Source organism: Dioscorea cayenensis, chromosome 4 (genome assembly GCF_009730915.1).
Source record: "Dioscorea cayenensis subsp. rotundata cultivar TDr96_F1 chromosome 4, TDr96_F1_v2_PseudoChromosome.rev07_lg8_w22 25.fasta, whole genome shotgun sequence".
NCBI lineage: Eukaryota > Viridiplantae > Streptophyta > Magnoliopsida > Dioscoreales > Dioscoreaceae > Dioscorea > Dioscorea cayenensis.
The window spans coordinates 13,396,863-13,420,374 of record NC_052474.1 but is presented as its reverse complement, the minus strand read 5'-3'; the positions used below and the strand labels follow the sequence as shown (position 1 = coordinate 13,420,374).

General features: G+C 36.9%; 3 protein-coding genes across 3 annotated transcripts; 1 reads left to right on the top strand and 2 right to left on the bottom strand.

Annotated features, from left to right (window-relative positions):
• Window positions 1–717: 717 nt before the first annotated feature.
• Window positions 718–1,173, top strand: LOC120258704 (vegetative cell wall protein gp1-like). Its single transcript, XM_039266151.1, has one exon. It carries the CDS (start codon window positions 718–720, stop codon window positions 1,171–1,173), a length of 456 nt encoding a protein of 151 aa, XP_039122085.1.
• Window positions 1,174–10,287: 9,114 nt separating this feature from the next.
• Window positions 10,288–10,949, bottom strand: LOC120257928. Its single transcript, XM_039265234.1, has 2 exons — window positions 10,651–10,949; window positions 10,288–10,507 (listed from the first exon to the last, which is right to left on the bottom strand). Exons 1-2 carry the CDS (start codon window positions 10,930–10,932, stop codon window positions 10,397–10,399), a joined length of 393 nt encoding a protein of 130 aa, XP_039121168.1. The 5' UTR covers window positions 10,933–10,949; the 3' UTR covers window positions 10,288–10,396.
• A 2,408-nt stretch (window positions 10,950–13,357) lies between these two features.
• On the bottom strand, window positions 13,358–13,996 carry LOC120258703 (protein FANTASTIC FOUR 4-like; the record flags this gene model as incomplete). Its single annotated transcript, XM_039266150.1, has 2 exons — window positions 13,680–13,996; window positions 13,358–13,631 (listed from the first exon to the last, which is right to left on the bottom strand). Coding segments are annotated over exons 1-2 (555 nt in total), but the record flags the coding sequence as incomplete, so codon positions are not given.
• Window positions 13,997–23,512: the final 9,516 nt, after the last annotated feature.

Below are 23,512 nucleotides of genomic sequence, written 5' to 3'. Positions count from 1 at the left end.
GATTTGATCTGCATTTCACGTTATGGATCCTCTATGTTGATGAATCATAAACTTGATTTTGACTTTCCATAAGCTTCGGCTTTTATGCTTGTGAACTTCTTTCAAGTCTTGACTTGTGAAACTCTTTGGGTCTTTGACTTATGATGTCTTGACACCTCCTGAGTCAAATTACCGATTTATATGGATTTTTTTAAATATTGACTTGTGAAACTCTTTGGGTCTTCGACTTTTTGATGTCTTGAGACCACTCGAGTCCAATTCTCGATTTATATGGATTTTCAAATATTAACTTGTGAAACTCTTTTGGGTCTTCGACTTTTGATGTCTTGAGACTGCTGAGTCCAATTGTCGATTTATATGGGTATTCAAGTCTTGACTCTTTTCATATCTTGAATCTCGACTTGACCGTTTGGTTTTGATTTTTTGTTTTGTTATATATATATATATGTATGTATGTATCACATCATATACATATATATTTGATCACAATGTATCATATGTTACTGCCTGTGACCGGTCACCACATTGCATGTCTCTTCACCACCTTGAGATATATATCTCATTACCGCCTAGCAACAAATTTAACTAATGCCTTGAGAAAAGTATTCTTATCATTGCTTTGGGATGAGTATATATATATATATATTTGGGATATTTATATATATATATATATAGGGATTACATCTCCTGGGGACGTCCCAGAATTCATATCTGGGGATGTCCCTATGGACCGTTGGATCAAATGATCCAACGGTTCATATACACTCCCAAACTGAAATGAGATTAGATCCATCTCCTCCACCAGCGCCCACCCATCAACGACGCCTCTCATCATCGACACCACCATCTCTCGCTCATCTCCACCAACGCCTCCACCATCAACGCCTATTATCGTCTCCACCACCGTCTCCCGTCATCTCCACCAACGCCTCCACCATCAACGCCTCTTATCGTCTCCACCACCGTCTCCCGTCATCTCCACCAACGCCTCCACCATCAACGCCTCCTATTGTCTCCACCACCATCTCCCGTCATCTCCACCAACGCCTCCACCATCAACGCCTCCCTATCGTCTCCACCACCGCTCTCCCGCCTTCTCCACCAACGCTGCCTCCCCGCTCGTCTCCATCAACACCAACGCCTTCTCCGATTTCTTTTTGGGAGTGTATATGAACCATTGGATCATTTGATCCAACGGTCCCTAAGGACATCCCCATATATGAATTCGAGGGACGTTCCCGGGAGATGTAATCCCATATATATAAATCTATATTCATCATATTCGGGACCCATGTGCATGGTGGGGCTTTTTTTTAATTTTTAATTCTTCTTAAACATGCACGTGAGCATGCATGCATACATGCTTGATGCTTCTCATTCTCCTTATCATTTATTCATTTCTAGGTATATTTCCCTTGTGGTGGGACCCGCTTTAATTTTTTATTTTTTTTTATTTTAATGAAGCATAACGTGATGCATGCTTCTCATTTGTTTTATCGCCAGCAGACAAAGTGCCGCCAATTGATCGACCACCGAGTAGAACCCATAATAAAGCGCTCAATCTGCATTGTGACGCGGTTGATATTATACTCCCTTTTATGTATTTTATCACCTTGTTAAGAAGAGTAGCATCCATTTCCGGTGTAATTGTAACATGGCATGCAAGAAGAACTTTTGCCAAGAGTAAGCAAACACATGTGTAGCACGTGGATGGCTATCACTCTTTCCATCTCACACGTCCCCTGTTCGGTTTGGTATATATATATATATATATATATATATATTTTTGAGAAAAGAGCTACAAAGTAGCTAAATATTATTAAAAGAGAGTCGGGAAACAAAAAGTCCGAGTACAAACAAAGAAAACAAAACCAAAAATAAAAACTAAGGATACACAGAGAAACAAGAACAATAAGAAAAAAAAAACAAAGATACTAGTAGGAAAAACAAGAACAATAAGAAAAAAAAAACAAAGATACTAGTAGGAAAAACCAGACTGATTGATCAACTTCATAAGCCAAAATGGTCTCTCCATGCCTAAGTGAAATAAAGATAGATGAGCCGAATTGATGCCATGAGCGACCAAAGCGAGTAGCAATTCTATTCCAATGGTGTGGGATAGAGGTCAATCTTAGGATTGTTCGAGTATGTTTAACTTAGCTTTTAGAGAATCAAATGCATCCTTTTTGGGCGCCAATGAATTAAGTCATCGATGTGCGGAATTGCCTTCCGGATATCATCCGGAGTTGATGTAAATATGGGGAACATCTATTGCGAGCTACAATGCAGCGATGAAGAGCCGGATCGATAGCCAAGAAACCAATCTCCGGTCTACCGGTGAAAGCACAAGGGGCCATGCACGCACAACAAACAACCCCATTAGAGTCAAGCATAACAAAACCAAGTCCCCCTTACACGTAACCTCATTCCAAGCATATGCGAGAAAAAAATCCCCAAGCAACCGAGATTGGGCCTATTCCGCATAATATAGCATCTCATTTTGTGATTGTTAGGCCTTATAGAAAATTCTTTTCACTGCATTACAAGCTGCATTAGCACTCTTAATGATGTTTGGTTTTAACTTGTCTCGAACACAAGGTTGCATCTCGCATTTCCATATTTGCCACAAAGTTGCAGACAATCAAAGAGGCTAAAAAATTAGAGCTCTCGTGAGAGTAAAAATCAAGCCACTGGCCATTAACAAATAAATCCAGTAAATTAGACTTAGTATTAGCAATGTGTTTATATAGAAATAATATAACACTTGTCCTAATAAAATTTAATGTCCTAATGGAGATCAAATTCCAATTTAATTTAAATTCTAATATATCTTAATCATAGATATATTTAGAATTTAAAATTTATATGTCCTAATCTTAATCTTAATCGATTATTTGGTTGTCTTGGACTACAATGCAAATTCCAACGCAAATACAAAATAAAAATTCGCAAAATTGCCCTTGAGAACATATCTCAAGGCATGAATGCAAAATTTACAAGATTACCCCTGAGAACACCTATCTCGAGGCAATCCCAAATCTTAGGATAGCCCAAACACACATCCCGAGATAGATTCAGTTAAGTGAATTTTAAAAAAAAAATATATATATATATAAATAATAATATAAAATAATAAATAAATAAATAAACAATATAGAATAAATGATAATAATAATAAATAATAATAATAAAATATTAAACAATTAATTAAATCAAATAATAATAATAAAAATAATAATAATAAAAAAATTTTTAATAATAATAATAAAATAATAAATAAAAAAATTTAAATATTTAATATAAATAAAATTATTTAATAAATATGTTGAAATTTAAATTTTGAGATTTGAATTTATAATAATTTTAATTAAAATTATTTAATTTAATTTTTGAGATTTGAATTTATAATAATTTTAATTAAAATTTAAAAAATTCAAAAATTTTTCAAAAATTCGTTGCTTTATTGTGATCTCTCGGGGGTTAGGATGAGGATAAGATTGATGGATTGCTTTTTGGGATGAGGATAAGGATCGGTTAGAGTTCTTTTAAGAAGAGGAAAAAGGCGAAAAGGGAGGAAAAAAAGGAGGATTTTGGAAGAAGAAAAAAGGGAAAAGAAGGAAAGAAAACGAAGAAGGTGTTCATCTCTCTCCCTCCCCCCTAGTATTCATATAAATATATATATATATATATATATATATATATATATATATATATATATATATATATATATATATATAAACTCGCCGCCCGATCGCCGCCAGATCACCGATGCCGTTGTTCACCATCGTAGCATGCTTGGATGGTCGAGATAATGCCGCCAAGCATGCCACACTCGTCTCTCGTTGTTCGTCGCTCGTCCCGCCACTCACGCCCTATTGATCATCGCCGGGCATGCTTGATGGTCGAGATAATGCCGCCAAGCATGCCGCTCCACTCGTTGTCGCTGCTCGCCGCCACGGCCCTCGTCAAAAAAGCCACACTTCCTGCCCATTTTTGTGCATATGCAGCAATCATGTTGTTCCATGAGACGATGTTTCGCTCGGGGCATTTTATTGAATAGCGTAACGATGTCTCGTTAGGGAAGCTACATTTTGCGTAGTAAATCAAGCATGGCACTCCCACGAACACACTAGACATATAGTCGCATTGGATTATATATGAGTGAAACTGCTTTCTAAGCTCAAGCAATGCAAGGCATGCCAGAGCACGTAGGGATGCTCGAAAAGCGTGGCCCGGTCCGGGATTGCACCAAACTCTTTTCATTTCACAAGACAAAGTCAATGCCTTCTCATGAAGTCCATTCTCGAATGAATCCCGAGATCATTGCTTGTCCAAGAAACGTGTTTCTCATCTCGTTTCTACTCCTCGAACATCATTCCCGCAGTCTCCAAGTCACCATACTTTTGCATACATGTCAATAAGAGCATTTCCGACAAGATCATCTATCATCCGACAAGGCACCCGTGATACTCAACATACTAGCAAAAGGGGAACAGTTTCCCAAACTCTTTAGTCCTCCCACCCATGCATACCCAGAGACCATCACATTATAAGAAACATTATCCCTCTCCGGCATTTCATCGAAAAAGGCATCGAGCAACATCGATGAGGCCACACTTGGAATAAGAATCCACCAAGGTGTTGCATACTAACGAGTGTGCTCCCAAAAACCGATTTTTGCAACATGAACATGAATTTGGTTCACCAAAGCGTGAAGCGTGAGGATCATTGAAAAGCTCGAACGCCTCCTTGGAACAACCCAAGCTGCGAGAATGCGCCCGATCATGATCGTCAGGGTGACCTTAGTGCACTCGGTGGTGAGCACAAAACGACTTCGGGCTTCATCAAGCTCGCCGAACTTGGTGCATCCGGAGATCATCCGGTTTTGCGGTGAAGGTGTTCTTGAGAAGCATTCCGCGAGCAACTCGAAGATGTCTTCATTGTTGATGAGGGATTGGAGAAGATGGTTTGAATTATAGGTCTGGAGATCAAAACCGGTTTTGAGCATCCTAGGGTCCGTGACCACATAATTGCGAAACAACTTACCACCTTTGAAGATTTCCCTACCGCCGCTTGATCCGGATCGGGACTGGGCTGGGAAAGCTTAGACGGGATATGAGGAGGATGTATCCCGAGGCGATGGGCTCGGAAAGATTAGATCCTTCATCATGATCAAAGGGAAGCAATGGCTGGGGAAGCCATGTGTTTTGAATGGTCTCATACCAGGAGGATTCGATACAACGAATGGTCCTCACGTGCATGGGAATTCAAAAGGGCATAAAGCATGCATGTGCATGAGATGAAAAGTAAAAAGAAAAATTATATATATAATAAATGAGAAAAAACATATAAAAAATGATGGAAAACATGTTCTTGAGACATGCATAAAAATAAACGATTAATTAATTAATAAAGAAAAAAAGCGGGGCCACCACCAATAGACTATTAGGTTCCAGGCTAAAAAAATATATAATAAATAAATAAATAAATAAATAAATAAAAATCACGTGACTTCTGTATGCAATGGTATATGCATAGTTTTTTTTCCAAAAAAAATAATAATAATAATAATAATAATAAAAATAATAAAAAAAATGCACATGGAGCTCTAAACAAATAGCATGCATGCATGCTCATACATTTAGAAGCCAGGATTACCATGCATAATATAAAACAAAAGAATTTCATGCATACATGCATGAGTATATGCATGAGTTTAAAAAAAAAAGTAAGTAATAGAATGCCCATGTGCGTCCCCCATACAAACGTGCATTAAAAAAAATAATAAAATAAAAAAAATAATAAAAGAATGAAGAAACCATGCCCATGCGCATAAGATAAAAAAAAAAAATTAATTAAAAAAAAATTTAATAAAAAAATGAAAGGTGGGTTGAAGGCAATAAATACGTTTGATGAAGCATCTCTACATCGGGAACCGCCATTTAAAAATTGATAAAAGCATGCACGCATGGAAAAATAATGATGAAGCATGCATAAATAAATAAAAAAAAAAGCATGCATAGTGGCATAAAAATAATAAAAAGAAAATTTATATATATATATTGAACGGGAAACATGCATGCAGACGTGCATGAAATAAATAAAAAAATATATATATAAAAGGGGGTATGTGTACATGCATGGCGAAAATATGTATATAAAAAAATATATATTCAAAAAGAACAAAAGAGATACATGTAATAGCATGCATTATTTGTCAAGGAATAAAAAAATATAAAAAATAATAAAAAAAAATATAAAAGAGTACCATCATCATACGAGATTAAAACGGATTGTGAGGTTAATAAAATTTAAAAAATATATATATATATGGTGGGCAAGGCACTTTCCATGGGTACTAGGTGCAAGACAGTGCCATCTATTCTGTTTGGAAAGAGTTCTTATTTCTTGATGAAGCTACAAGGATTTTGTATTTGATGTAGTGCCGCAGATGATCATCAAACAAAGGTTCTAAATTTGCACTGATGACTCATAAAGCCCCCTACTATTATTAATAGTTATGGACCTTCAGGGTTGATGAAAAAGAAAGATTCATATTAAAAAAAAAAAGGGGCATGGATATTCAAGGCATGTTTAAAGAAGCGTTAAAATAAGGGAGTTCCTACCATGCACAGGACAAGTATGGAATATGTATAAACACTCTATATCCATTAAAAATATGAGTGAAAAAACAATCATTTTAAGGCAACTACAAAGAATTAGACGTAATGAAACCCGCAATGCGGTGATAAGGCACAGGCAATGGTGACTTATTCATTTCAAGACGGCAATAAAAATTGTTACAAGATATGTTTATTTTAAGACGACAATCAGGCAGGCAATGCAGTGACAAGGCACAGGCGGCAGTGATAAAAAAATATATAAAAAAATAATTAAAAAAATAATACATATATCTATATGTATATATATAAGTGATAAATATGTTTATATAATAAATTCAAAAATTCTCTTGTCCCTTTACTTGTACTTTTGCCCTTAATCGGAGGTTCCTAAGATTTCTAATCTGGGGTAATTAATAATAGGGGCTTGCCCCTATTAGGAATGAAAAAACCCACACAAAACAAATACGATATTTGTGCTTCGATATATTGTCTGGTGTCTTTTCATGATGCCGGATGCATATTTTCGATCCCACACAATGATTTCCACCATCCTCCAAATTTTGATACTAGTAGAGCATTGGCTAAAAAGATGGATAGCCGATTCTAAGACCAAACCACAGAACTTACAAGAATCAGGAGGACCAAGATTCAAATGATACAGAAATTCAAATGTTTTGATCTTACCATGGTTCAAGAGCCAGATGAAGTTCTTGGTTTTAGGAGCAATGTGAAGTTTCCAAATGTTATCCCAACCACGCCAATCACTATCCTCAGCATGCTTGTTAATCAGAAAAGTATAAACAGAGGATGAGATATTCTTACCTTTTGACGCTGGAAACCAAATCCAATAATTGTTCTCCACAGTGGAAATCTCACCATGAGAAGTGATGGGAGAATCCCAATTGTAACCAAACAGAGTATTTAAAGCATTCAAATTCCAATTAGAGTTGAGTAACAGATCATCAAGTTTGATATTATCCAAATTAAGATCCATGTTAATATAAACTGGTTTGAATGCAATAGGGATGTCAAATAACCAAGGGTGGTGCCAAAAAGAGGTAAATGCCGGATTGAGAGACTTGATCCACATATAAGGTTTAAGAACATGTGCAGTACAAGTTAAACCTTTGAAAAATGACGAACAGTTAGGAGGGGTGCCCAAAGACCAGAAATTGTGATCCCCATATTTCAAGTATACAATATCAACCCACAAAGCATCCTGCTTATTGAGAAAATTAAAAAGATTCTTTGCCATTAAAGAGTGCTTAACTTTGAGCAGATTCCTAATGCCGAGACCCCCCTCAGACTTGCAAGAAGTAACCGTATCCCAACACACTAAAGGCATACCTTTGACATGATCAGAATTGGCCCAAAGGAATTTCCTAGCAATGCTGGAAAGCTTAGCAAGGACAGTGTCAGGAATAGGAAAAACTGAAAGGTAATAAATTGGACTAGCCATCAGAATGCTATTAATGAGAATGGATTTACCAGCCTTAGACAAATGAGCTTTATTCCACCCAGCGACTGCCAAGTTCATACGATTAATCATAGTATCAAAATGAGCTATGGCAAGACGCTTATGTGAAATAAGAACTCCAAGGTAAGTAAAGGGAGATTTGCCAAGTTTGAAATTCAAGATCCTGCAAATGCTGGTAGACACTTGCTTATTAAACCACTCAGGAAAATAGATATCAGATTTCTCTTTGTTGGGGAGCTGACCAGTGAGAAGGCCATACATCTGTAAACAAAAAGCAATATTCCTGGCAGATTTCCTAGACGCAACAGAAACTAAAATTAGATCATCGGCATACATGAGATGATTAAAATTATTCCTCAAACCACTGGAGAAACCCGGAATAAGCTCAAGATCTCTAGCTTTGTTGAGGATCGCAGTCAAATTCTGGGCAACCAGAATAAAAAGGTAGGGAGAGAGAGGATCACCTTGTCTAACACCCCTAGTAGAACTAAACCAAACAGAAGGTTGGCCATTGATAATGATGGAAAAAGAAGTAGCTTCAAGACAAGTCCTGACATAAGCAACCCAGATACTAGGAAAATTCATATTAACAAGAGTGGCCAAAATTGAATTCCAATTAAGGGTGTCATATGCCTTTTCAATGTCAACTTTGACAAGCATCCTAGGGGGGAAAGATTTATCCTGATTAATAGAATGAAACATTTCCTGGACCGCAATTATATTATCAACAGGAGAACGACCCGGCACAAAGCCACTCTGCTCTTTACCAACTAAAAAAGAGATCACATCTTTAATACGATTGGCCAAAATCTTAGTAATAATCTTATAAGCAACATTACAAAGAGAGATGGGACGAAAATCAGAAGATAATTTAGGGTGATCTTTTTTGGGAATTAAAGTAATGAAAGTCCTACCCCAGGCTCTAGGCATCACAGCTTTATCAAAAAAGAAATTAATGGCAGGAACTAAATGATGCTCAATTTCAGTCCAAAAGAATTTGTAAAATTCCACATTCATGCCATCAGGGCCAGGAGATTTTCCATCAGAAAGGGACAGTAAGGTAGAATAAATCTCATCTTTGGTAACAGGTCTAGTCAGAGATATCTGCTGCTCAAAAGATAAAGAAGGCAAGTCAGGGGAAGAGCTTTCAAATACCAGTTAAGAGGTTTGGTGTCATGATTAGTCCAAAGAGAATTGAAGTGATCAACCAAAATATTATTGATGGAAAGAGAATCAGAATAACTCCTGCCATTAATATCAGTTATATGCGATATGGAATTATGGTGGCTACGAATTCGAGCACTTCTGTGAAAGAAGGAGGAATTCATATCCCCACCCATAATCCAATTGAATCTAGATTTCTGAGCCCACCTGCTGTGATATTGTCTCAACAAAGCACTATATTTGTTATGCAAGCTTCTAAGAGAATCCAGATTGCTATTAGAGCTTAACATATCATTGACCTCTAGAGCCTGGATTTGGACTTCAGTATTTTTAATAACCTTATCAAGATCACCCAAACCATATTGTCTAATAGAGCAGACCCCTTTCCTAACACGATCAAGAACATGGTAAAAAGCATGCATAGGAGTAGAATGAGCCGAAGCAAAGAGAGCTTGTCTAATAGTAAAAATATAGTCCGCATGCTCCAACCAATAATTCTCAAAACGAAAGATACGACGATTATTAAAACTAGTCTTGGACATATTAATGAGCATAGGCGAATGATCTGAGAAAATCTTAGGAAGGTACCTGATATGTACAAAGAAAGAGCAAGCTAACCACACATCATTGACCAAACACCTGTCCAGGCGAGCCCATCGTCGCGCAAGACCCCGTTGGCCATTACACCAAGAAAAGGTTGCGCCAGAAAACCTGACATCAATGAGGTTATTATCAGCAATGAATTTAGAAAAATAGGAGGCTTTCCTAGCATAGTAGTAGAAATTATTTCCTTTGTGCTCAGAAGGAGAGATGATAGTGTTAAAGTCACCCAAGAGAATCCAGGGTAAATTTAACTTAGTCACCAGCGAAAGTTCTTTCCACATTTTCCTCTGTAAATTAATTTGATGGGAATTATACACCACCGAGATAATCCAAGGATGGTCAGCAGAAGAAGAAAAAATTAAATGAAGCGCTCGACGAGAATGAGCCACTGGAGTCACTCTGCCAAAATTCTTGCGCCAAAGGATGATGATCCCCCCAGAATAACCATCCGCAGGAATTGCAACCCAATTCCAGCATCTGGAAAACTGGTTACAAAAACGGGAAACACGGTCACAATTCGCTCTAGTCTCTACCAGAGCAAGCATGTCAATATTATTTTCTTGGAGAAGCCTACGAATTCTGAAAACTTTTTCTTTGCCAGTGGAACCCCTACAATTCCAACCAATGATATTAAATCTTCCTGTCATGAGAACTATAAAAAGATTAGTCGCACAGTAGATGAAATAAAGGATTAACATAAACGGAAGAGGAGAAGAAAGAAAACAGTTAATCTGAGGTGGAATGACCACGGGAGACACGAACAGGGTCTCCGTCATCACTCACTCCAAGCCTTCCTTTCTTTTGAGACATTGTTGACAGAACGCTCCCCTTCCGAACTAGATTTTCTTTCCGGAGCCCCTCTTGGTACATGCTTAAGGTAGTCGAGTCATCCACCTCATCCTCCATTTCCAAATCCTCATCATATTCATCGGATTCAGACATGGAGCAATCCGAGCCCTCTGACTCAGCATCATCTTCAGAGAGAATGCTCTCCAAGTTTTCCACTGCTCGTTGGTGAAGATCCAACACCTTGTCGGGTTTGTGCGGCTGATCAACAATATTCATGAGGAGGGTTGGAGATCGCTCAGATTCCTCCACAGGAAAGGAAGAACCCAGCGTCTGCTTGCTTTTCTTCACAAGAGCTGTAGAGAAAAGCTGCCCAGACACAAACCCAGATGCCTCGATCAGAACGCCTTTCCCTTTCTTGTCCGGTTTTGAAGGGCCTGGGGAGTCACGAGAATCCGACTGCAGCTCCACAATGGGAACCTGCGAAACAGGAGAATTATCAGATTCCAAGACATGAATAATGACATGGGAGGGAGATAAAGTCTCCGAGTCATCAGGTATTCGAGAGACGTTGGGCTCAAGACCAAAAGACGTCTCCAAAGGCATTGATGATGGCGCCAAACGGGCAGAAACACTATGTGAGAAACCACCCCTTATTCCACCACGAGCATAATGGCCACCACGTGTCCTTCCAGAAGTGTCCAAGCCATCCACGTGTCTCACACTAGAGTCACCAGCATGAATAGTCTCCTCTCTAACCCCCTGACGCACGTGAGATCCACGTGCAGAGGAGAAACTGGCCCCACGGCCGCGTCCCCTGCTCCTCCGACGAGTAACCAGCATCCAAGAGCCGAATTCCTGTGTATCATTACTGACCGGAATATTCCCCGAGTCATCCATGGGCCCGGCAGCTGCCAGCCTGACCTGTGTTCCAACCGTCCCAGAACTAGGTAAGCATGAGGGAATACCACCATTAGTGACATCCTCCATGACCTGGTCCTCTGGTGAACCATCAGATCGGCGGCTGCAACCATTGGCACCATGACCAACCACACCACAGAGATAGCAAAAGGTAGGTAATCGCTCATAGAGGATCACAACAAACACTTTACAGTCACCATCCTCCAACCAAAAGCCTCTCTTTAAGGGACGGGTAAGATCAAGCTCAACACAAACTCTGGCATAACGAGCTCTTGATAGAGAGAGAGTAAAGTCATCAACCTTTAGCAGTTTACCAATGGACTCAGTAATACTCTCCAACGATTCACCGTCCCATAATTCGACTGGCAGATTGTGGAGCTGAATCCACACCATTGCTTTTGTGAGTTTAGTATGGGCTGGTTCAAAAAAAGGTTGCCATGGCACCAACTGCAGAGTAAGGCCATTAACCGTCCAGGGACCTCCAAAGAGAAGCTTTTGTTTTGTATCATCAGTTTCACAACGGATAAGGAGATACCCATTTGGCATATCCGAGATATGAACCTTGTCGAAGGATTTCCAGAGACCCAACAGAATCGTTTTAACCGTTTCGAAAGGGGGAGATTTTCCAAATAGTTTGCCATACAAGGCGAGCTGGAACCTCCGGTGAGCTTTCTGCTTTGTATCAACGTCCACATAAACCGTGTCCTTGACCAAAGTTTTGAGCTTGGCAAGCATCGTCGCGTCAAGAGGGGCCGCCGTCGCCGGACGCTTATGAACAGCGCCAGCTATGTCCGCCCAGGAAGGAGGAGGAGGTGGTTCACCAGTGGAAGTCATTTCTTGTTTGGCCAGACAGTTGTTTAGAAAGAAGGTATGTTGCTTGCATGGATGAATGAGGCTTTGACTTTTAGGGATAATTGATAGCCAATGCAATCTCAATCATTTGGTCATTATTGAGTTGCCTGCCTAATTCTAATCCAATTATCATATATTCTCATCTTGGTAGTACAGCTTATCATGTTCCTCACTTTGAATCAGCATATCAACTTTTAGGTGCCCTTCCTGATGCTAAGTCACTAGATAAGGCTTCCATGGTTTTGTTTTTTCCTTCCAAAGTGGGATCAAACCACACGCCTCTTCCTGGTTTTAGGGCCGGTAATAAGCTGTAAACTTTCCTGTAACCTCATCCTTTATTTGAAAGCTACTTGACCGACATCTCTTCCATGTCTGTTGGATCAATTATGAAGTGCCGGAGATCTGTGAACAGGAATTGCTTTAGCTACTCAGACTGACATGAAAATTTCTTAGTTTTCGCATAGTATTCAAAACTCTTGACGGGTGATGATTTTAACAGCCATTTCAATGCTATATTGTAGTGACGAGAACTTGAATAAGATATATTTGGCGATCTCCTTTTAGTTCTGTTTTGTGTTTTTTAATCCCCACGAAACAAAATCTTTGTGACTTGTTTTAGTTCAATTGCGTAATTTACTTTTGGGAGAATGATTCTCATAGGACCTTGAAGTGCTTCAAAATATACTAAGGGAATGGTGCAGAAACAAGAAATACAACAAAAGTTTTGACATCTATATCTTATGACTCACCTCTGTGTTGTCTTGTTATCTTCAATCTATATCTTTTCCATCCTTCGAGTAGATCTTGGTGAAGAGAGACATTTTACAACAATCAACATGTACAAGAACTGAATCCTTTTATCCATCATTTAGCCATCATCCACATGATCAGAGTGCTCTGATTCTTCATCTCCTTCATCGTTTTCTTCTTCCATATAGACCTCATCTTCTTGATGAACTAGTTGGAGTTTGAGTCTCCCGTCTTCACGAGAAGCATGGAACAACTCTTGTGTAGGGATCCTCATCTCTCTCAGCACAAACCTCCCATCATTCCTGTAAGATTTGAAGTACATCCATGGCTTGCCACTCTTACCTAATGTTGATATTGGGGACAGAAACCGCTTCCCATTGCTCCTTGCTTTCACCTCTAAGTAACACCTTGATTGCCTGTCCATCATCTTCCCTTCTTTCTCAACCATCATCCAACTTCCACTCCAGTCATCATCATCAGAGCCCTTCATAGAGTCCTGTACTCAATCAAAGCTCTCAGACCCAAGTCCTTCAGTGCAGAGCTGCAAAGAGTCAGTACTAAACTGATGCTTATGCTTGGGCAAACCAGGTGGAGGATCCAATGCTGGTTTCTTGCCATTGTTCTCACCATAACTAGACGGCATGAGTTCAGTCATTGATCCAATACTGGTTTCGAACGGCTTTATGTTTGTGATATGATTCCATGTAGGCAGTGACTCTAAAAACGAAGAATTCTCCGGCATTGGCTTCTCAAAGAACTGCCTCAGGCCTCCACAAGTAGCCATAATGAACTAAGTGGATACTAGAACTCTGATGAAGAAGAGGAGTACAATTAAGGCTTTATCTTGAGAGGATTTTGGATTGAAATAAAGTAGGGGGTGGTGGTGGAGGATACTGCAGACGTGTGTTGACAACCACAACCCGATCTGCATAGAAACTAAAATTTACTGAATCACTGCATCTTATGTTTGTTTGTTTGTTTTTTTATAATTGAGTTCAGGCTGTTTGACAGATGAGCCTGAGGATGAACAAATATCAACATAGGTATTGAAAGTCTCTGTCTTTTGTGGAGATGATTAGCTATAAAGATGATGTTGTGAAATCTTTTCTCCCAGATTCTATGCCAAGCTTTTGCTGGAGGGGTAGCCATTCACTGTTTGGATTTTGCATGAATGAGTAGCATTCTAAACTGTTCTCTAAATTGGGACCAATGACCTGCTCCCTTTTAATAAAAGACTTATAAATCATCATTTGCATCAATGAAAATGATTAATTTGGTTTTAAGCACAAGTCTCACAATTCAGAATTTTTAATTCTAAATTATCATCTAACAATTTGACTCTTCTTGCCATTTGTGTACTATTTTGTAGCTTTCTAAGTTAAGCATCATTTATATGTGTCTTGACTAAATAGAATAAATTGATGCAGTTCTCATTGATGTGTGTCATGGGTTCTATGCGGCCCTTGGTCGGTATAAATTCAAGGTTCTAGTGTTTGTTCAATGTTCAAACTGAAGTAAGGCAGCTTTTTCTTCTTTGGTCACTTGAGAATTACAACTTGCTAGTATGAAAATGTAAACTTGGCAAAAAAAGTAAAACAAGTAAAGCAATAATGAAAATATACAAAAACACAAGCAAAATAAACAAGCTACATGAGGAGAAACTCTTCTTCTATATCAAAGCTTATAACTAGCTTTCTTGTTTGTTTTTACAAGTTGTCATGGAGGGTTTATATAGGCCCTTACCTACCAAGTCAATGGCTAGAATCAATTTGATCCAGAGGGCTCACATGAATGGGGTTGATGCCACCTACCACCTACCACCCAATAATAATATAATATATCCCACCAATCCCCACTAATGCTCTCTACTCACCATTATGTCATGACAAAAATATACAAATGTCATTCTAACTCCTCTAATGTTGGTGGAGAAAAAAATGTGGGGTGTGACATTCTCCTCCACTCAATCCAGCGAAGTTCACGTTGCATCGTCTTCATAGGCCTTGAGAATATCCTGGTGGTTCCATAACTTGAGAGCCGGTTCCCAACTTGCCTCACTTATAGGCAAGCCCCTTCATTTGACACAAGTAATCTTTGTAGCTCGGATGCGCACCTCGTCTTCGAATGGTGTGATGAGACAATATCTCCTCTACATCCCGTTCCTCAAATGTTGTTATTGCCGTAGGCGCTCTCCTTGACTCCCCTCGGCTTGGCTCCACCTTATCAGCATGGTAAGGTTTTAGGAGACTCACATGGAACACAAAATGCATCTCCAAGTGCGTCGGCAACTTTAATTGGTAGGCCACCTTGCCTACTCTCCTCTTTACTCGGAATAACCCTTCATACTCCGTACTAGGCCCTTATGCACCTTGGAAAATCTTCGGGTTTGGTGTTGAAGAAGCTTCACCATCACCAAATCATTAAAAAAATAAAAAGTAAAAAATAGTACAACAAAACAATTAATTTAAATGAAGACTAATGTATGAAAATAACAAAATGTCGAATACACATTAAAAAAACACATAGAGTACAATTTAAATTTTTGTTATTATTTATAGCAAATATATAAGATTTTCAATAATTCAGCTAATAAAAAAATACATCTAAAATTTGTACTTTTTAAAAATATATATGTATATATGTTAGAATATATTTTGCTATGCCTCATGATTAATTTCAACTTTTTTTAAAATTACTAAAATTTTTTTATAATATTTTTTTTAAATTTTTATAATTTTTTATTAAAATTTTGAAATCCTAGAAATTTTAAATTAAAAAATAAAAATAAGATACATGCACCAAAAGAGGATTTGAACTTGGGTGGGTTAAAAAAATCACAATATTCTTTATTGGAAGATTGGAAATATAAGATAAGAGTTTGATTTTTATCTTATGAGTAAAAGCTATTCTTTCCGAATGGGTCACACGAACTTCTCACACGAATGAGGCATCCACATCATTCACAACTTATACTCCAACTTATCAGTTATTTGAAAAGAAATCAGCCATTTAAAAAACCCTAAAATCTAAAAATTAAACCGCCCGTCATCCCATCTCCCCATTTTCTCTTCTCACCGATCTGCAGTCATCCCCATCTCACCATCGCTTTCTCTTCCCAGCATCACCATCAACCTCCAGTGATCAAAAGAGTCTATTTCTTCTCTTGCTTTGATTTCATTTATTTCTCTTCCGAAATCCTCGTTTCGAAAAGGGAATTCTAGGGTTCGCTGATGGTGCTCTCCGGCCATGTCAAATCCACACTTCCCATGTAAAGACCACCATTCTTGATGTTAAGGTGAGTGAGGATCTTGCCACCAAGGCTTCATTATGTCTATTATTTTCTAATCAAGCTAAGCTCAAGCTCCGTGAAGTTGTGGATTTCTTAAAGAATTCGGACAAATACATGATGTCCGGGAGCAAAAATCCCCTCAAAAGGGTGTCTTCGATGGCCTCGCGAACAGGGGAAGACATTGATGGTCGAGGCGTTGGTCGGAGAGGCCGGGTGTCCCTTTCTTCTCATGCGCAGCTTTGGTGTTTGTGGAATTGTTTATCGGAGTTGGGGCGTCGAGAGTGCATGATTTGTTCAAGAAGGCAAAGTCGAAGGCTCTGTGCATTGTATTAATTGATGAGATTGATGTTGTAGGGAGGCAGAGAGGGATTTGGCTTATACATCATTATACAGATGCTTCAAAATTTTCACTAATCCCATGTTCTTGGTTCCTACCAATAATGAGCTCGAGATGGTTCTCAATTGCATTGATTTAACAATATCATTTTTGGTCAGCATTAGTATTCAAGCTTGATATTTTTTTTATATCTCCCCTTTATATAATATGCTTTTATCTTGCTTAGTTCCATTTGATTTTTCCCTATGGATGTATATTTATGCATTCTTGTAGATGTACATGGAAGTGGTTTGTAATGTTCCTCATTAGTGAATCTGATTGCAATTGTGATGTTTTTCATTAGCAATATAGACTTCTGTAGCTCAACAATGTTCATGTTCATTGTGTTAAACTCTGGGATGAAATTGAAATCATTGAACATGTTGTTGGGCTTCCATTTTGTCGTTCTTATATCAACTATGAGACTAGTGATGATGTTTGCACATAATTAATCAATTATGTTAATTTCTTCCTTCACTTGAAATGTCCAGATTTGTAAATTCTGCATGTATTTTTGTAGACTTGGTGAGAGTTCTTTTATGTTGATTATCTTTTTCAAGAACTTTCTTTCATTGAAATTTTGTTTTTGTTGAGAATAGTGGATGGAAGATTTTTGAGGCATTTCGAGCATGCAGAAAAGGCATGGACGAAGATGAAGATGAAGATGATTCTGTGAGGTTCTAAGATCAGCATAGATTGTATTGTGTTCTTTAGTTTCTTACTGATTTTAGAGCACCAGATTGTTTAATGAAGTCAAAGATGTGTAAAACCCAGTTGTGGAATGTTTACAACACCAGTTGGAAAAGTTTTCAGATTGTGTTTCGTAGTTGTTGTTACCCTAGAATTTTTCTAGCACTTTGTAACGTTCATGTTCAAATGTAAAAACCTAATTGTAGCCATGTATGCTTCAGGTGGATTAAGACCAATTCAATCAATAAATGAATTGTTGCTTGAAATACTGTTGTCATATCTGTGAATGAATTGTTGCTTGAATTGAAAAATAAGAAAACCTTCAGATGTACAATATATATATATATATGTAAATGAAACCTACAAAAACAGGGAAATTATTCTTCGGTATTAACAACAAACAACATTATATTAACAAAAAAACAGCCAAAAATCAACATTTAGAATCAACTTTCCATAATACTATACAACTGGTTGCATTTGGAATTAAAAATCTGTCAGAAACCAGCCATAACAACAAGGCATAATTAACTGATACAACAATGCCAGAAACCAGCCATAACAACAAGTCAAAATCAGCTTAATTAATACAACCAGCATCTGTCAAGGGACAATGCCAGAAATAATTTTGTTACATTAATAATACAACAAAACTAATAATAGAGCATCTGTCAATGGACAATATATCAGCAGCCAAAATATATGCAGAAACATATCGATGAATAATATCTGTAAGATCAGCAAATAACAGAGTATTCTCAGAGGTATGAAATGGAAATTAAGACATGTAAAATAAGATACTACTAGAGAAAACATGAACAAAAAGTAACACTAAAACACTTACTTCTCTTTCATGAATCACAACAAGTTTTACAGGCCATACGGCTAATGTGCTCTATCAGTCATTGTCGGATGAGTTGATGGTATAATCTATCACAAATATAGTATCAACTTTTTAATCCTCTAAATCACATGTTTTGACAAATTTAAGAAGTAAATGACTAAACCTTTCTAGTTACCCGTGAAGAAGAATCATTGCCAAGATTTTTGTAAAGTAAAAGCTATCGACATGCATATCCATGGCCTTTTGGAAAAGAATTGAATTCACCTAGAATAAAAAATGTTAAAAATTATATTTACAATACGAAAATAGCATAATAAATATTAGAGAACATAATATTACCACACTTTCTTGAGTATAGAGTTCTTGTAAACGTCATTTTGGAGTTTGTGTATTTCCCTTTGATTGCACTTTCTAAATAAATAAAATTAATTTTAGATCCAAAAATAATCATTGAGTTGGAAAAATGATATAAAAAAAGTATGAGCACCTTTTTTTTTTTATTTCTAAAGATTATTTCTTCAACTTTTGACTTCTTCCTCTTTGATGGTGGTCGACCCTTAGTATGCACTTTTAATGGAGTTAGAAACTTTGTGGTTGAAGACATTGATTGGTGTTGTTCATGATATTCTTCCATCAACATTTGTGGTAGAAGTTGCTTTGGATGACCATCCCAATAATTTGTATTACCCATCACTTTCTCAATTGCCTCATCCACACATTTCATTAGAAAATAATATTTCTCAATAGATTGTGCTCCAACTTCAGCAGCTTTGGAAAAATGAGAGCATAAGCTATTGTGTCACTATTTTTGTTCACAAGTTTCTGTATCATCATAACAATTCATCACATAAGTATGGCGACGTTTGATATCTTTTCTCCATCGTGGTAAGATATACTGAGGCGGAAGCTCTTTGAAATTCTTTTTAATGAGAACCTTGCATATATGTCTGCAAATAATTCCTTTGAACTCAAACAAATGGCATGTGCACTTAATGTCAAACTCAGCTTCATTATGATAAACATTGAATACCACTTGTTTTCTAAGTCTGCCTTCTTTCCCTCTGAAAATATCTGTCACTTGAAATGTATGTGCTGGCCCATCTAAATTGATAAGTGCAAGATTGCAATATAGCATTCCTTTCAATTCATATTGAAACAACTTAAATATTTCATTTGTGTAGGCTTCTAGTAATTGCTTCTCAAAATGACAATCAGTTAGCATATGAAAGTTTGTGTTAAAAAGAAGCAAAATCAGCTTTGTTTTCTTTTTCAATCTAACTTTTCAATGCATTATCATATTGCTCAACAAATTGCTTTAAAGATATTGTTGGACCAACATAGCCATCAAAAAAAGCATTTATGCTTTCACTTCTTTTGCGTGGTAGACATCCCAGACCCTCAAAAAATTCCTTTGACATAGACAGGGAGCCCATCGATGACGGATTTTAAATAAAAATTCAGCCACTCATTCTTTTTCTATGTTGTAGTCCTTTATCATCTTCAACCAAATATCTTGAATTCTTGAATATCCACCACCTCATAAATGATACTCTTTTAATATCTTTTTTATTGCTTTATACTCAGTTAAACCTCCCAGCTTTTCAGGAACTTTCTTCATTATATGTCATAGACAAAGTCGGTGATGAGAATTCGGAAAAACCACCTTAATTGCACCTTGAATAGCCATGCATTGATCTGTAATAATTGCATTAGGAGCCTTATCAGACATGCATTCTAACCAGGTTTTGAACAACCAAATATAAGTTTCCGTATCTTCTTTTTGATATTAAACCACATCTAAACAACATAGTCTATCCATGATGATTTACACCAACAAAAGGGGTAAAAGGCATATCATACTTGTTTGTCAAGTACGTTGTGTCAAAATGATATTACATCACCAAAAAGCCTCATATGTCTGCTATGAACCTTGCATCTGCCCAAAATACATTTCTCAAACGACCCTCATCATCTATATCAATCGTGTGAAAAAAATTTGAATTTCTCTAATGCATACGAGAAAATAATTGCGAAGTGCTTCAGCATCCCCAACACCAAGCCTGAGCTGCCTTTGCTTTTTGCAATATAATTTCTGTAATCTTTTTCAGTATATGTTAAATTTTTCATAACCACCACTTTCAACTCGCTAAAAAAATGAAAAATTTTTTTACTCAAAGCCTATGCCCTGCTTGATCATTTAATTCAAGTCTTCTTTTTCACATAGCCATCCATTTTTTTATTGCATTTCTAAAAACGAGATTTATGTGGACTTAGTGCATGGTTGTGTTCCAACTTAACACTAGATATAGTGCATTGTTCATCATTACCAATTACAACATTGATCTTGGCTTAACAATTCGTCTTGGTAGATAGCCTTGGGTTGAAAGCATTTTTTGCAGTAGATATTCTTCTACCACTTCTTACACATGCAAGTGTGTAATATTTCAATTTTCCATCATCTCCTGATCTTGTACTTCGTTTTGTAATGCCAAAACCTTATTGCCGAGAATACTCAATGTAAAAATTGTATACTTCTTCTTCAGAATTAAGCATCATGCCTGCTTTTGGAACAACTTTCTCACATGTTAATACCTCCATGTTTACCATTTCTTCATTCTCTTTGTTTAATATTTCTAAATTTGAAGGCCCAGTTTCTATTCCCGTCATGCACTGCTCAGAGGACCCACTTTTCAATTCTGCCATAATATTTTTGATTTGGATGATGAGCTAAAAAAGAAAACCTAAAATGTTACATAGTTAATTAGTATTACAAGCATCTCAAAATAACAAATTAAATCACACATGACCATGCATGAAATTAATATCACAAGTATCTCAAAACAACACAATCTCAAATTATGATTGCATACTCCACTTCTAATTAATGTCTTTTATGCTAGAAATTGAAAATGGTACACATGATAAATATCTTATTAAGCAAACACTATCATTTTAAAAACATCAAATTTCATGAAGAGATAAAAAATGGGATGTATACAAGAAAATTGTTGAATGATAAGAAAAAACCATACAAATAAAATTCAAAACAAATAAGATGAATTTATAATCTAAAATTGTTCAAGATTTTTATGCAACTAATTTTTGTTGACAAACACAAAGAAAATTAAAAATTGAGAGACCAACACACCAGCATTTATTGATTACCAAAATCTAAACAACCAGACAAACACAAATAAAATTCCATCAATCAAAACAAGCCAGCTAAACATCTAAACAACAAAATCTAAACAGGCAGACAAACAAACACAAATAAAATTCCATCAATCAGAAAAACAAAGTTCTTACAGGCTCAGTGGCAATAACGGAAAAACTAGAACGGAATCTAAAAAAGGGATGGAGATTGCGAGGAGGAGGGTTGGCGTAGAAGCGTATGAAAGACCGTGATGGCAAAAGGAAAAATGTGTGGAGAGTGAGAGGGATTGAAGAAGCCTGCGGCGAGATGGGGATGTGGCGGCACCGGTGATATCGGGAGGAGAAAACCGTCGGGCGTAGAAGCGTCTGAAAGACAGGGAAACACGAGTGGAGAGCAAGAGATCGAAGAAGCCTGCGGCGAGATGGGGATGAAGGCGGCACTGTGATATCGGGAGGAGAAAACCGGAGGTGAGATGGGGTTGGTGGCAGCACAAGTGAGAGGAGAGAAGGAGTTCAGGGGATGATTTTTTTTTTTAAGTTTTTTTTTAATGATTTATAAGTTGGAGTATAAGTTGTGAATGATGTGGATGCCACATGGGCATCCACATCATTCGTGTGAGAAGTTCGTGTGACCCATTCGGAAAGAATAGCTTTACTCTTATCTTATTTGTGCTTGAAGGCCCGAACATATTGAGCTTGTACAAGTAATAAGCTAGAAGCTTCATCTTTTTACTATATATATACACATTACAATACATTTTACCGTTGACTGTGTCAGTCTAATGTGAAGCTTTTATCTAAGAAAGCTATAAATTATTATAAATTATAACTGAAAAGATTGAGAGAATTGATTTATCGAGAGGAGATGGTGATTGGCTTTGTCATGTCATTTGAGAAAAAATAATAGTGTTTGTCATTTATCAAAACTTTTTTAAGTAGTCTAACAATCACAATAAGAGTGTGAGCGTATCCTACAAGTTAGGGCGGAGCTAAGGGAGACGGAGAGGGCCATGGCCCCTGGTTATAAATTGATTTATATAATTTCTTTTTTAAGTAAGAATCTATTGTTTGATGAGTTGGTTTTTTTACAAATTAATATATAGGCTAAAAATATTATAGTTTAAAAAAATTTATAAAATTTTTTAGTTTAACCTTTTGACATTTAATAAATTGGTTATATAGTAACAGTTTTTTTTAAATTTATTGTTCAATAATTAGATTTTTTAAAAAAAATTTATATATGCTATTTAAAAAAAAGTATAGTTTTAGAAAAATATTGATAAAAATCAAATATTTGCCTCACTCACTTTTTACTTGTCCTCTAAAAAAAATTTTAGCTCTCTTTAAAATTTTTTTTAACCCTCACAAAAAAATTCGGCCTTTGTACCCCTACTACAAGTGAATTCGACGTTAGTTCATTTGTCTAGGAGGTGGACGTTTATTGTCACGCCCCGAACCTGGCTCACCAGGCCCAGTGCACTGACAAACGGCTACACACCAACCAAGCCGAGGCCCAGTAGGCATGCAAGGCCTCAAAACCTGTTCTCAACAAAACACAAAACATCTAACAGAGAGCGAAACTAGAAACGAGAATAGAGCTCGATACTAAAAAAACAAACTAAATGTTTGCACAGTCAATACAAGTTTATTTAAATAAAACCTATGCCCACAACAAACGGGACTTATTACATGCTAATAAGATTGATGGTGGCCCAACGATCCCTGCTAAGCTATCCGAAACTGACCTCTACCCTTGATCTGAAAAAAAAAATATCAACAAAATTTATGAGCTTGACAACCCAGTAAGCACCCACTAAAAATATAGGGATCATTTATCAAAAATCATAATTTGACAATTTGCAAAACCAACAATACAAATTTAATTCACATAAAATAGATGTCAAAAATTAAGCATATAGGTCCCCCAAACAACTATTGCCAAAAAAAAATTCGCAAAATTCATATATTTACCATCTGTGACCCG

Coding starts and splice junctions, on each gene's coding strand:
- LOC120258704 (XM_039266151.1), top strand. CDS start 718: ATGTCCCTATGGACCGTTGGATCAAATGATCCAACGGTTCATATACAC.
- LOC120257928 (XM_039265234.1), bottom strand. CDS start 10,932: ATGAATATTGTTGATCAGCCGCACAAACCCGACAAGGTGTTGGATCTT. Junction 10,508..10,650: donor AAAAGAAAGGAAGGCTTGGA/GTGAGTGATGAC, acceptor TTCTCATGACAG/GAAGATTTAATATCATTGGT.